The sequence below is a fragment of the Lutra lutra genome, chromosome 17 (assembly GCF_902655055.1).
Source record: "Lutra lutra chromosome 17, mLutLut1.2, whole genome shotgun sequence".
NCBI lineage: Eukaryota > Metazoa > Chordata > Mammalia > Carnivora > Mustelidae > Lutra > Lutra lutra.
In genome coordinates, this window is record NC_062294.1 from 17,816,278 (window position 1) to 17,829,949 (window position 13,672).

Consider the following 13,672-nt stretch of genomic DNA (forward strand, 5'->3'; position numbering starts at 1 on the left):
ATGATCCCAGGGTCCAGGATCGAGCTCCGCATCAGGCTCTCTGCTCAACGGGGAGCCTGCTTCCTCCTCTCTCTCTGCCTGCCTCTCTGCCTACTTGTGGTCTCTCTTTCTGTCAAATAAATAAATAAAATATTTTAAAAATATATATATGCATCCCTATGTTTACTGCAGCATTGTTTACAACAGTTAAATTATAGAAGGAACCCAAGTGTCCCTTGATAGATGAATGGATAAAGGAGATGTGGTATACACACACACACTGGAATATTAACTATTAAAAAAAGAATGAAATCTTGCCATTTCCAACAACATGGATGGATTTAGAGGGTATAATGCTAAGAGAAGTAAGTCAGTCAGGAAAAGATAAGGGTTTTTTTTTTTTGCAACCTGAACATCTGAATTCAAGTAAAATATTCTGTCTGACCAGGGCTATGTGAGGCAAGCCTCACATATCTGATCACTCAGTAGATTAGAAGGGCCTTCCTCACCACTATTTAAACAATTTAGGTATCTGAGAAGCCAGTGGAGGTGAGTGTACTACAAGAATGGTAGCTTCAGGATGAAAAGTTGGCAGGGGAGGCAAGAGAATGGAGAGTGAATCTCAGCTGAAAAGGGAGGGAAAGGGGCGCCTGGGTGGCTCAGTGGGTTAAAGCCTCTGCCTCCGGCTCAGGTCATGATCCCAGGATCCTGGGATCAAGCCCTGCATCCGGTTCTCTGCTCAGCAGGGAGCCTGCTTCCCTTCCCCTCTCTCAGCCTGCCTCTCTGCCTACTTGTGATCTCTGTCTGTAAAATAAATAAATAAAAATCTTAAAAAAAAAAAAAAACCTTTAAAATTTAAAAAAAAGGGGGGGGGGGAGTACAAAGAGAAAGGTCTGCTTGATATAAAGCCTGAAGATCTTACCTTCCACTTCACAGGCCATCAGCTTGCCCTGGGGGCTCTCAGCTCTTGGTCGAGGGAAGGGGGGGACCTAGAGCTAAGACACCTGGCCCTTGTCTTCTCCCCCAGGCCTGACCATACATTGAGACTCTCAATAAACATTTACCACCAGACCTTGCACAGGGACCACATCTGGGAAAACACCACCGCACCCTCGGAATTTACGGGAGGAGACCAGCACTGACAAGCCACCAAGGAAGCGGTGGGAGCGATAAAGGAGTATAGCAAGGCTCGGACACCCAATCGCCAGAAGCCCTCCGCCCCCAGTCCATAAGACCAGGCCCCCCACCGCCGCGTAGCGCCGGATCCCAGAGCCTGCCTTCATCGAGCCCGTTTCCCCAAGGTTGGTCCGGGTCTGGATGTCGCCAACCCCTGTTCGGACCTACAGACCTCGCTGCAGTTGAACTTTGCAGACTCTCCCTCCTTCCTCAGGGTTCGCCTACTCCACGAGCCTTGCTGAGCCGTGCCAGACACCGTCCTCGAGGCCTTGCGCGCCCGTGACGTCATTGCCATGCGCCTGTCGCACACCAAGGCACTATGGCTCTGGCGCGGCCGCTGCGAGTGCTGCGGCTCGCGGTTCGGTTGCTTTTGGCACCTCGACGGGACCTAGCGGTCCGCGGTCCGGAGGAGCCCCTGCCAGTAGTTCGCATCCCGCGGGCTCTACAGCGGCGGCAGGAAGAGCGGCAAGGCAGACGGAGTTCCCCGCGGCTGGTGCTGGCGCGACCTGGCCCGCTGCTCATCTCGGCGCGGCGGCCAGAATTGAACCAGCCGGCGCGCCTCACGCTGGGCCGTTGGGAGCGCGCGCCACTAGCTTCGCGTGGTTGGAAGAATCGGCGCTCCCGCAGGGACTACTTCTCTATCGAGCGAGCGCAACGTGAGGTACCAGCGCTGCAGAACCCCCAGTTCGAGGGCAGCTTCGCGGCTCTTGGTCTGGAACCCCGCGTGCTGCATGCACTACAGGAGGCAGCTCCTGAAGTCGTTCGGCCTACAACCGTGCAGTCGCGCACCATACCCCCTCTACTTCGCGGCCGTCACATCCTTTGCGCTGCGGAAACCGGCAGTGGCAAGACTCTTGGATACCTACTACCTCTGCTTCAGCGGCTCTTGGGCCGGCCAAGCTTGGATTCGCACAGTATACCAGCTCCTCGAGGCCTGGTCCTTGTGCCTTCGCGAGAATTAGCCGAACAGGTGCGGGCGGTGGCCCAGCCCTTGGGCGTCTTCTTGGGCCTCCACGTGCGGGAGCTAGAGGGAGGCCGTGGCATGAGTAGGATCCGGCTGCAACTGTCCAAACAACCCTCAGTAGATGTACTAGTGGCCACTCCAGGAGCTCTGTGGAAGGCCCTGAAAGGTCAACTAATCACCCTGAGGCAGCTCTCCTACTTGGTGTTGGATGAGGCAGACACACTATTGGATGAAAGCTTCCTGGAACTAGTGGACTATATCTTGGAGAAGAGCCATATAGCAGAAGATCCCGCTGACTTAAAAGACCCTTTCAATCCCAAAGCTCAGTTAGTGCTGGTGGGGGCCACATTTCCTGAGGGTGTAGGCCAACTGCTAAGTAAAGTTGCCAGCCCAGACTCTCTGACCACCATCACCAGCTCCAAGCTCCACTGCATCATGCCTCATGTTAGACAGACATTTATGAGGCTGAAGGGAGCAGAGAAGGTGACTGAGTTGGTGCAGATTCTCAAGCAGCATGACAGAGCATACAGGTCTAGCCCCTCGGGAACTGTTCTGGTGTTTTGTAATAGCTCCAGCACTGTGAATTGGCTGGGATATATTCTGGATGACCACAAAATCCAACACCTAAGACTTCAGGGACAAATGCCAGCCTCAATGAGGGCAGGCATCTTCCAGTGCTTCCAGGAGGGCTCCCAAGACATACTCCTCTGCACAGACATAGCCTCTCGGGGCCTGGACAGCACCCATGTAGAGCTAGTTGTCAATTATGATTTCCCTCTCACCCTGCAAGACTACATCCACAGAGCCGGTAGGGTGGGCCGTGTAGGAAGCGAGGTGCCTGGCACCGTCATCAGCTTTGTGACCCATCCCTGGGATGTAAACCTGGTTCAGAAGATTGAGCTGGCAGCACGCCGGAGGAGAAGTCTTCCAGGACTTGGGTCCTCAGTAAGAGAGCCTTTGCCCCAGCAAATCTGATGGCAGCCAGCTTAAATGTGATGCCATTAATAGGAATCTTTCCCTTTGTCCTGGGTGGGTGAGCACACTTGTCAGTAGGATGCACTGGGCAGCCAGTCACCTCTCTGAAGGCCTGGTGAGCTGTTTCTGGCTTCCAAAGGTAGATGGGCCAGCACTGCAGAGTGAGCATGGTTCTTTGTAGTCTTTCACATGAGTTCTGAAAAATAAAGTAGATTTTTGGCATTGTATTATGTCATAATTCCTAACAGTAAATGATGTATTTATGGGGCTCCTCTAACAATAGTTACCACTGGGGTAGAATTCATTGGATTGTGAGAAGATTCACACTCCGAACAACACATCTGGGACTGAGGCACTTCCATTGCTGTTTTATTATTTTTTTTATTATTTTTTATTTTTATTTTTTTTAGAAGAATATCTTTTTTTTTTCTTTTTTAAGATTTTTTATTTATTTATTTGACAGAGATCACAAGTAGGCAGAGAAGTAGGCAGAGAGAGAGGGGGAAGCAGGCTCCCCACTGAGCAGAGACCCCGATTCGGGGCTCAATCCCAGGACCCTGGGACCGTGACCTGAGCCGAAGGCAGAGGCTTTAGCCCGCTGAGCCACCCAGCTGCCCCTATTTTTATTATTTTTTAAAGTTTTTATTCATTTGAGAGAGCAAGCACGAGCAGAGAGGGACAAAGGGAGAGGGAGAAGCAGACTCCCCACTGAGCAGGGAGCCTGATGTGGGGCTCGATCCCAGGACCCTGAGATCATGACTGGAGCCAAAGGCAGACGCCCAACCAACTGAGCCACCAAGGTGCCCCATTCCATTGCTGTCCAATTAGTAAACAGATTTTATTTCTTGCCCCCAAAAACATCCATTAAGCATCCCAGAGAAAGGAAAGGGGATGTGACTAGCAGAGAGATTTTCTTCAACAGTGCCCATGGCAAGCTTGGGCATTCTTGGTGAAATCTCTCTGGGACGTACTGGAAGAAGAATAGAAGACAGACAGACGGACACAGAAATATTGGTGTGCATTTTCCAGGCTCTACCTTCTTTCTCCTCTCTTGTGGCAGGGAAAGAGAAAAGAGGATTAAACTTTTTACAAAACTGGCAAAATAAGCATATAGCATTCTCTGCTTCTAGGTTCCCGTTTCTGCATCATTCTATAAGCCTAAAGTAATGCACAGTTGAGACTCAAATACTCCACAAAACAAAATACTTGCACACTGAAAATGATGAGGTTGCAGAGAAAAGAAATGGGCGCAGGGCAATCCGCCAGGAGAGAATATTGTACTAAATGCACAATCATAGCTCTCTTTTTCATATGAAGAAGTTTGAGGCTCAGGGGGTTAAAAGAACTTAGTCAAAATCATACACACAAGTATAGCAGAATCTAGTCTACCTGCACTAAGGGTTGAGTTTTATACCAACTTTCAATATTGCTCACTTTGACTCTCAAAAGCAACCCAGTTTGGACAATAATTTGGTAACTCTATCCATGGATCACTCTGGCAGTACTGTTAAAAATACAGATTCCAGGGACGCCTGGGTGGCTCGGTTGGTTAAGCAGCTGCCTTTGGCTCAGGTCATGATCCCAGCGTCCTGGGATCGAGTCCCACATCAGGCTCCTTGCTCGTCAGGGAGCCTGCTTCTCCCTCTGCCTCTGCCTGCCATTCTGTCTGCCTGTGCTCGCTCTCCCTCTCTCTCTCTGACAAATAAATAAAATCTTTTTTAAAAAAATACAGATTCCAGGGCCACCTGGCTGGCTCAGTCTGTAGAGCGTGTGACTCAGTCTCTGGATTGTGAGTTCAAGCCCCATGAGGGATATGGAGATTATTTAAAAATAAAATCCTAAAAAAAGAAAATTACAGGGGTGCCTGGGTGGCTCAGTGGGTTAAAGCCTCTGCCTTCAGCTCAGGTCATGATCTCAGGGTCCTAGGATCGAGTCCTGTATCAGGCTCTGCTTGGCAGGGAGCCTATTTCCCCCCCCCCTCTCTGCCTGCCTCTTTACCTACTTGTGATCTCTGTCTGTCAAATAAATAAAATCTTTTAAAAATTACAGATTCCTGAACTCAACCATTTGTCTATTCTCTTCTGCCTTCCCCAGAGGTGCAACCTCCTGATAAGCCTTCAGTAACCTTTCCAGGTCAGAATGATGTTCTCAGACAAATAATCTCTCTGGAGCCTTGGGAGAATCTAAGTGTTCTTCTGCTGGCCCACCTGCCAGAAACAACCTCCTCCATGGCTCTCCCCTTCACACTTTTCCTCCTAGCTCTCCCCAAGGGCAGTCCACTCTAATCAGGCCTGACTTCATGTGTCCTCTAACACACACCACATTAATTCAAGCAACCCTGGAATAGAAAGAAGATGATGGTCTCAACCAGGGTTGCCCAACCTCTCAAATAGTGGTCCTGTCATTTTCTACCTCCAGGACACATCCCCTTTGCAACTGCCCTGGGAAACAAGCATCCCATCTTTACATATTCAAGGTCAGCAAGAGGGGGTCCCCTCCTAAGGAAGTTCATCTCTCATTGCTAGGAGTTTCTTGGCTGCACTATATCCAAGGCTGCCCAAAATATGGTTCTTTCCTCTGGGCCTGATCAGGCTAAGGGCAGAGCTGTCTATTTCCTCCACCTCTGAGAAGGACCCAATCAGCTTTTGTAACGTCTCTTCACAATTTGACCATGTTTTTCACCCACACTTCTGCTGAGCCCACACTTGCTCCTGTCAGTGGTAGTATTATTACAGTATTTGCTTTTTGTGAGAGATGAATGTAATAATTAGTCATTTTGTATTGTCATTTTGCCACGAATTTGTTTTGAATTTTATACTAACGTGGGCCCGTCATCCCCACTTTATGAAGCCATTCAGGACCCTCATTTTGCCTTGGAGCACCTTTAACATCTCTCCCAGTGTCACTTTGAAATGTGATGAGATTGTCCTCACATTCTTATCAGGTACAAATTCAGACTCCGACTTGAAGCCCTACCATAGAGCAGAGAACTTCGCTACTTATACAACCTTGCGTAGGCCCCCTTAACCTCTTGGTTTTTCCAGTCCTCAGTTGTAAAAATGTGAGGGTTCTATGAATTTACATTTGGAGCAGGACAAGTTCAAGAAGAGCTTGTCTTTGCTTTTATTCTTCCCAGCTGGAATGTCTTCATCTCCGCTCCATGGGTCCAAATCTAACTTATCCTTCAGACCCACTGCCAAAGAGCCTTCTACACAAATCTCTGCCTCTCCAGCTGTTGAATACTTAGGGTCAGTGCCGTACAACCTAGCTGTCTCTCAGGTTAACTTTGCCGCTCAAGCCAATCGCAGAATGTGGGTTTCCCTTGCCCTTTTCGGTCCCCGGGACTGTGCCAGCTCACAGGTATGCTCCACAGGGAGTGTTTACTTCACTAGGGCTGGCTGGGGAGAGAAGTGTGAGGGCCCCAGCAAGGTGCCTCTCTGCCTCCACCCTGCTCTCCTCCACAAAACCCTGAGAGCCTGAAACCTGTCCCTCAAGTCACAGATTCCTTATGTGACCTCACTGGGTAGTGATGACCTCACAGGCCTTCTCACAGTTTCCATGGCAGGGTAACTACGCAAATGTGGTGCTCTCGGGGAAACTTTCCTACCAGTTCTCTACTGGATACCAATCTGTTTGGTTGCCTGAGAATGTCTGACCGGATCTTCTATATTCATTCTAACTTGTCCTCTGTCCCCTGGGAGGGCAGCACAGCAGGTAGGCTTAGCCCAGGCATCTGTCCAAGAGTCCCTGGTGTACACACAACTCCACCTGGCTGCCACATGTTCCTTTTGGGCTTGCCCACCACACCTCAGAACTTAACCAGCTGTAAGTAATACAAGTGGCCTGGGGCCCCCTGAGGGACTTACAGTGTTCCTGCTCACTGCCCAGAAGTGAAACGTCATCCCTTGGGCAACTATTCAGAAAGCTTCTAATGTTTATAAATGCAGCCTTTCCTTTTAGGCTACAAGCTTCTTCCATTCTGACCCTTTCCAATTGGCCTCTTAGCAAAAGTCAAGTGAATTTTTGTCGGCAAGGGATAAATGGGGCAGGTTGAGGAAGAACCGTTGAGGCCTCCTCGTGAATCTCCGCTTCAAAGCCAGGCAGCTTCGCCGTGCTGTCGCATAGACGTGCACAAGGGTTCCCTGAGACACACCCCAGACTGAGCGGCTGAGTACTGGGGAAAGGTGGTGGCATATCGGTGAGAAGAACAAAAGAGTCAAGGAGAGAGATGAGTGATACAAGACGGGAGGGCTGACGAAATAGTGTCCTAAGAGATAAGGTTGACGTGAGCCTAGACTTCCTATCTAAAATCTGGCTCTGAAGCTCCCGGTCACTTGGCCTGCACATTTGGCCTTTTTCTAATCTAGGTAAAAGTATCAGAGGGCTAGAGGTCAGTGTGGTTGGAAAAGGCAACAGAATGGGGCCCAAGAGGAGTTGCCAAGGTGGGAGGGGTTTTAGCCCATTTATATTACTTTTCCAATACCTGAAAGGTTTTTCCATTAAAGCCTCAGAAGTGACAGATGTTAAGAAATGCTTTTTCTGCTGTGGAAGGGAGCGATGGAAAGGATCCTGGTGATAACTGTCTTCAGGTTCTATGGTTTCCTCTGAGAACAGGGAACAGATTTCCTGGTCTGCTGCTGCTGCCCTAAGCTCCACAGAATCACTTCTGCAGCCATATTCCTTCTCTAGGGAACTCACAGAGGTGACAGGCCAAGGCTGTGTCTTGGATACAGAGCAGATTAAAGGGCTTCAGCCAGAAACTGGGAGAGACATGAGAGGGGAAGTCCTGGCAGGTCACTGTATGTAGCAGAAATGGCTGATGAGATCTGATTTTCCTTCCAGCAGCTGTGGCTCCCACTTCTCCTCCTACACCTGGTCACTACCATGTCCTCTACCGAGGGTGTGGAGAAACCCAAGTGGGCTGGCATGGGGAGACATACTGCCTGGTTGGTGGCTACCGGACCTATGGGGATGCTCCTGTGGCCACCCCAGCAAAGGTGGAAGCAGAGAAACCAATTCCCAGCCGGGCTCCCAAGAGACGTCGAGCTCTCACAGAGTCGGATAAAGACCTAGGTTGCTCCAGCCCCAAAATTCGGCGATTGCAGCATGGTGGCCGAAGGATGACCCCACAGAAGCTTGCTGGCTGAGCCACTCTTCAGGGAGGGCAAATGTTTAACCACCCAAGACAGCTAATGCCTCTTCCTGCAGTGAACCCCACTGCCCATCATTGGAGATTAGAACCTGAGCCATTCTGTCTGAGCTCAGCCAGGAGTCTCCTTCCATACTAACTGGCTATACACAAGGAGCCTTAGGAACTGAGGCTTGAAATTAGAGGCTGCTCTGAACATCCCAGGGCTGAAACTGGCCTGGAAGAAAACCTGGTGTTTCTCTGCTCAATATTCCAGAGTCCCTTCTTGGGAAGAAGAAAGAAAAGTCTGTATTCTTTGAGTCAACAAGAATGGTATCAGCAGGGGCCCATCTATCAGATGGACTCCTGCCCTGAGTCATTGCCAGCAGCCATCAACACAAACCAAGAGGAGCCGGGCTTTTTGAAACTGAAAAAAGCAATTTGTGTCTACCCAGGGAGCCCCCTGTCTGGAGTTCCAGGAAGCAGAATAAAGAGACCCAGGAAGACCCACTCGCCAGTGCAGGAAGAAAATGGAGAGAGTTGGGTGTCACCACCACTGAGGCTCATGTGCTCCTTCATTCCCAGCCCTTTCTGGCCCCAGGGGGATTTCTGACCAATAAAACGATTTTGTCTAACATATTTGACTTGAAATCCAGCTTGTCCAAGGCCAGGCCCCAAACCCCTCTCTTCCCTTGAAGTACATTCCCACATGCAGAACCTATAGTCAGACCTTCTGCCTTGAAAAAGGACCCAAGTGCAGCTTCTAATGGTACGGCTCTCTACACCTGTGCAGATAGGGCAGGACCTGGACAGGTTCTTTAAGAAATGAAGAGCCTGATGAGAACTTCCTTCTCCATGTGCACGTGTGCGTGCATGCGTGTGCATGTGCGCGCGCGCGCGCGCGCGCGCGCGTGTGTGTGTGAAGATGAGAGGCAGGTCTGAAAAGACTTTGTCAATCCACCCATCTATCCATTTACTCCACAAATATTTATTGAGCACCTACTAGTTGCTCAGTCTGTATTAGTGAAAAAGATGACTGAAGCCCCTCTCCTCAAGGCATCCACAAACTAAAGGAAGACACAAAGGATATAATTTCAAATGTAAGTGCAATAAAAGTAAAATGGGATAAAAGGGTAGAGTGATGAGGGGCATGCTAGGTTCCACAAAGTAGTCAGGGGAGGCTTCTTCGAGGAGGGGACAGCTCAGTGAAGATGTGAAGAACTGGAGGAGGAAATGGCAGGTGCAAAGATCCTGAGGCAGAAGTGAGGCTGGCCTGTTCTAGGACCAACTGAAAGGCCAGTGTGGCCAGAGGGAAAAGACAAGAATAAAAGATGTGGTTGGAGAAGCAGGCATGGGCCAGACCACAGCAGGCCTCATCAGCCACGGTGAGGAATGTGGATCTTAGTGTGATGGGAAGTCACGGGAAGAAGTTGAGCAGGGTAGTGAAATGCTTAGATATAGATGCTAAAAATATCATTCCGACTACTGTGTGCCATGGCAGTGGGGAGCTGGCTGTTACCAGCGGAATGTCTCTCTCAGCAGTTAAGGGGACCGTTGGTCCTAGGGAGTGGGGGTGGGGGAAGATCAGCAGAGAAGGAAGAGGACAGGGTGTGTGCAGGTCTGTGTGCCAGGTCTACCAGCCTTAACATCCCAGATCCAAAGTGGGCACTGTCAGCAGCTTATAGCCCTCAGGCCCAGGTGAAGCCCCTCACCTTTCGAACAGCACACTCACCCTCGAGGGCCATACCAGCAAGAGTGTTGCTCCTCTTCCAGACCCTCAAGGCCGGGAAAGGTCCTGATAACTTAAGAAGTTTCCCTAACCTACATTAGAGGAAAGAGGCACAGGCCCTGGGGAGTTCCCACTGTAAGTCTCCATTAACCCCCAAAAGATAGCGAATGCCTCTTCCTGCAGACAATCCCACTACCCACTGCTGGAGATTAGACCCTCATGCTGCTCTCTGATACTTGGTGTGACTGAGGAAGATCTGAGATCCTGGAGGAGTCGTGTAGGTTGGCAATTCCCAAACATGAGGCAAACAGACTTAACCTGGGCTCTCAGGAAAACTAGAGATCCCCAGTACTTACACCAGTCCTACTGAATACATTTTTAGGGTGGGATGTGGAAACCTGTGGTTTTAAATTTTTCCCATAACTCTGATTTTATAGGAAATACAAGTGACAGAGGGACCTGTGAAATGACACCCTGGATGCAGTCAGCAAATTCCAAGACACAAAACGCTAAAGGACAAAGGACCTGATTTTTTCAACAAATAAATTGCAAGGAAGGGAGAAGGAAGAGGAACCAATGGATTAAGAGACGTAACCACCAAATGCAATGTGGGTGGCCTTATCTACATTGTAATTAAAACAACTATTTAAAAATAAGGCCATCAGGGAAATTTGAACATGATAGATAATTTATGATATTAAGTATTGTGACTCTTGGGACACCTGGGTGGCTCAGTTGGTTAAGCGGCTGCCTTCGGCTCAGGTCATGATCCCAGCATCCTGGGATCAAGTCCCGCATCGGGCTCCTTGCTCTGCAGGGAGCCCGCTTCTCCCTCTGCCACTCTGTCTGCCTGTGCTCACTCACTCTCTCTCTCTGACAAATAAATAAAATCTTAAAAAAAAAAAAAAAGAAACAAGATGGGCCATCCATAATTGTTGAAGTTGCACAACTGGTACAAAAGGGTTCAATATACTCTTCTACTTTTTTGTTTGAAATTACCCTAATAAGTTAAAGGAAATTTTTTAAAAAGATTTTATTTATTTGAGAGAGAGACAGTGAGAGCATGAGAGGGGAGAAGGTCAGAGGGAGAAGCAGACTCCCCATGGAGCCGGGAGCCTGATGCGGGACTCGATCCCAGGACTCTAGGATCATGACCTGAGCTGAAGGCAGTCGCTTAACCAACTGAGCCAACCAGGCACCCTAGGAAATTTTTTTTAAAGGCCTTTCAGGTGGGGCACCTGGGTGGCTTAGTCGCTTAAGCGTGTGCCTTCCGCTCAGGTCATGATTCCAGGGCCCTGGGATTGAGCCCCACATCAAGCTCCTTGCTAAGCAGGGAGCCTGCTTCTCCCTCTCCCTCTGACTGCCTGCCACTCCCCCTGCTTGTGGTCTGTCTCGTGCTATCGCTGTGTGTCAAATAAAATCTTTTTTAAAAAATAAATTAAAAAAATAAAAGCCTCTCAGGTGCATTCAGTCAGATTTGGAATCAGTGAGGACTCGGGGTGCAGGGGGGTCAGCTTCAAAGCATAAATTAGCAGGTGGGAGCCATGGCAGCCAGAAAGGGGAGGGCAGCCATGCTGCATGAACATGAGCACAGGGGGGCTCTGAGGCCGGGTGTGCCGTGTACAGCCCGTTGTTGCCAATCTGATAGGCCTCAGAGATAAGCAGGCTAGGTCGAGCAAAGGGACAGCAAGTCTGAACTTGAGGCTAACTGAAAAAAATCACATATGCCACATCATAAATATTTGGTCAGAGCTAGTTCCCAGCACCTGGGGTGCACACAGCCCATTCTGCCAGATGCCTCTGTTAGAAGATGAGGTAGATAACTGGAAACTTGTCCAGCCCCTTCATGGCATACCCCAGCACAGGGCCGGCTCCAGGGCATGATCAGTAGGGAATGTCTAGACAAAGACATGATGGGAAGGACTTGAACCCTCTCCTGGTGAAAGAGGTAGCAGCTGGAAGTCGAGAAGTCCTCGGAACCTCAGCTGGACTTGGCCATGAGAGCACGAGCAGCTGCTAGCCTCCCTACCTTTCCTCCCCTTTAGCCATGTTCAAGGCGGGTTCCATCCTCGGGCCAGGAGGCTACTCTCTCTGCCACCGCTGGCTTCCCCAGATGGCTGCCTTATGTCCCATGAAGCCACACTGAAGACAAGGCCAGTCCAGTGCAACTTTGGTGAGCCTGGCAGTAGGGAACAGGAGATGAGTGGAATGTGCAGAAGCAGACAGGACAGAACTTACCAAATGGCTGGTAGTCATTATACAAAGTTCTCTCCCCTCAGGGCCTGGAGTACCCACAGAGAGGACGCCCAAAGAGATTAAAAAACAAAACAAAACAAAAAAACTCCGAGTAGCTCTGGCCTGGGGTCCCAGAGAGCCCTGGACATCAGGAAGCTAAGTACATTCCTCCACCTTGTGAGAAGTTGCCCCCCAAAATATGAATTCCCCTGCCCAGTGTTCTGGATGTGGATTCAAGGAGGTCTCCAGACAGAGGGGCACAGAGGTCAAGAAAGGGCATCCGTTAGTTGGGGCAACTGCCTCGGACCCAGAGTGGTCCGAGATGGAGAACTGAATCAGAGGGCTCAAAGCCGAAAAACTCTAAGAGTAAGGGAATTCTGGTTCCGGATCCCAGCTCCATCAGCCGGCTTCATTGAGCTGAATCTCAATTTTCTCACCTAGAAAATGAGGCTGGTTAAAAACCTACCTTGTGGGGGCGCCTGGGTGGCTCAGTGGGTTGGGCCGCTGCCTTCGGCTCAGGTTGTGATCTCAGGGTCCTGGGATCGAGTCCCGCATCGGGCTCTCTGCTCAGCAAGAAGCCTGCTTCCCTCTCTCTCTCTCTCTGCCTGCCTCTCCGTCTGCTTGTGATCTCTCTCTGTCAAATAAATTAAAATCTTTAAAAAAACAAAACAAACAAAAAAAAACCTACCTTGTGGGGGCGCCTGGGTGGCTCAGTGGGTTAAGCCACTGCCTTCCGCTCGGGTCATGATCTCGGGGTCCTGGGATCGAGTCCCACATCGGGCTCTCTGCTCAGCGGGAAGCCTGCTTCCCTCTCTCTCTCTCTCTCCCTGCCTCTCCGTATACTTGTGATCTCTTCAAATAAATAAAATCTTTAAAAAAAAAAAAAAAACCTACCTTGTGGAGGCGCCTGGGTGGCTCAGTCGTTAAGCATCTGCCTTTGGCTCAGGTCATGAACCCAGGTCCTGGGATTGAGCCCCGCACTGGGCTCCCTGCTCAGCAGGAAGCCTCCTTCGTCCTCTCCCACTCCCCCTGCTTGTGTTCCCTCTCTCGCAGTCTCTCTGTCAAATAAATAAAAAATTTTTTAAAAATTTTATTTATTTATTTAACAGAGATCACAAGTAGGCAGAGAGGCAGGCAGAGAGTCAGAGAGGGAAGCAGGCTCCCTGCTGAGCAGAGAGCCCCATGCGGGACTCAATCCCAGGACCCTGAGATCATGACCTGAGCCGAAGGCAGCAGCTTAACCCACTGAGCCACCCAGGCGCCCCTAAATAAAAATCTTTGAAAACAGGGGCACCTGGGTGGCTCAGTGGGTTAAAGCCTCTGCCTTCGGCTCAGGTCATGATCTCAGGGTCCTGGGATCGAGCCCCGCATGGGGCTCTCTGCTCAGTGGGGAGCCTGCTTCCTCCTCCTCTCTCTCTCTGCCTGCCTCTCTGCCTAATTGTGATCTGTCAAATAAATAAATAAATAAAATCTTTAAAATAAAAAA

The 13,672-nt window shown here is 49.9% G+C and overlaps 3 protein-coding genes across 6 annotated transcripts in view; 2 read left to right on the top strand and 1 right to left on the bottom strand.

Moving 5' to 3' along the window:
• Positions 1 to 1,514, bottom strand: part of DUS2 (dihydrouridine synthase 2) — a 55,783-nt gene extending 54,269 nt beyond the window's left edge. For 2 of the 4 annotated variants that reach the window (XM_047710977.1, XM_047710980.1), the window contains exon 1: positions 1,328 to 1,514. Coding sequence is in view for 1 of the 4 variants with exons in the window: in XM_047710975.1 (XP_047566931.1) it covers positions 902 to 920 (19 nt within the window). In the remaining 3 variants the exon portion in view is untranslated. Of the gene's footprint in view, positions 1 to 901; positions 1,046 to 1,327 lie in introns of those variants that run through there. The other 2 variants (XM_047710975.1, XM_047710976.1) reach the window with 2 other exon arrangements.
• DDX28 (DEAD-box helicase 28) lies at positions 1,456 to 3,321 on the top strand. The gene has a single exon (XM_047710981.1). It carries the CDS (start codon positions 1,475 to 1,477, stop codon positions 3,092 to 3,094), a length of 1,620 nt encoding a protein of 539 aa, XP_047566937.1. The 5' UTR covers positions 1,456 to 1,474; the 3' UTR covers positions 3,095 to 3,321.
• Positions 3,322 to 6,535: 3,214 nt separating this feature from the next.
• Positions 6,536 to 8,548, top strand: DPEP2NB (DPEP2 neighbor). Its single transcript, XM_047711753.1, has 2 exons — positions 6,536 to 6,808; positions 7,937 to 8,548. Exons 1-2 carry the CDS (start codon positions 6,673 to 6,675, stop codon positions 8,239 to 8,241), a joined length of 441 nt encoding a protein of 146 aa, XP_047567709.1. The 5' UTR covers positions 6,536 to 6,672; the 3' UTR covers positions 8,242 to 8,548.
• Positions 8,549 to 13,672: the final 5,124 nt, after the last annotated feature.

Excerpts from the sequence above, each read along its gene's own strand:
- DDX28 (XM_047710981.1), top strand. The coding sequence starts at position 1,475 with ATGGCTCTGGCGCGGCCGCTGCGAGTGCTGCGGCTCGCGGTTCGGTTG.
- DPEP2NB (XM_047711753.1), top strand. The coding sequence starts at position 6,673 with ATGTGGTGCTCTCGGGGAAACTTTCCTACCAGTTCTCTACTGGATACC. Across the intron at positions 6,809-7,936 it reads CTGGGAGGGCAGCACAGCAG|CAGCTGTGGCTCCCACTTCT; the intron begins GTAGGCTTAGCC and ends TTTTCCTTCCAG.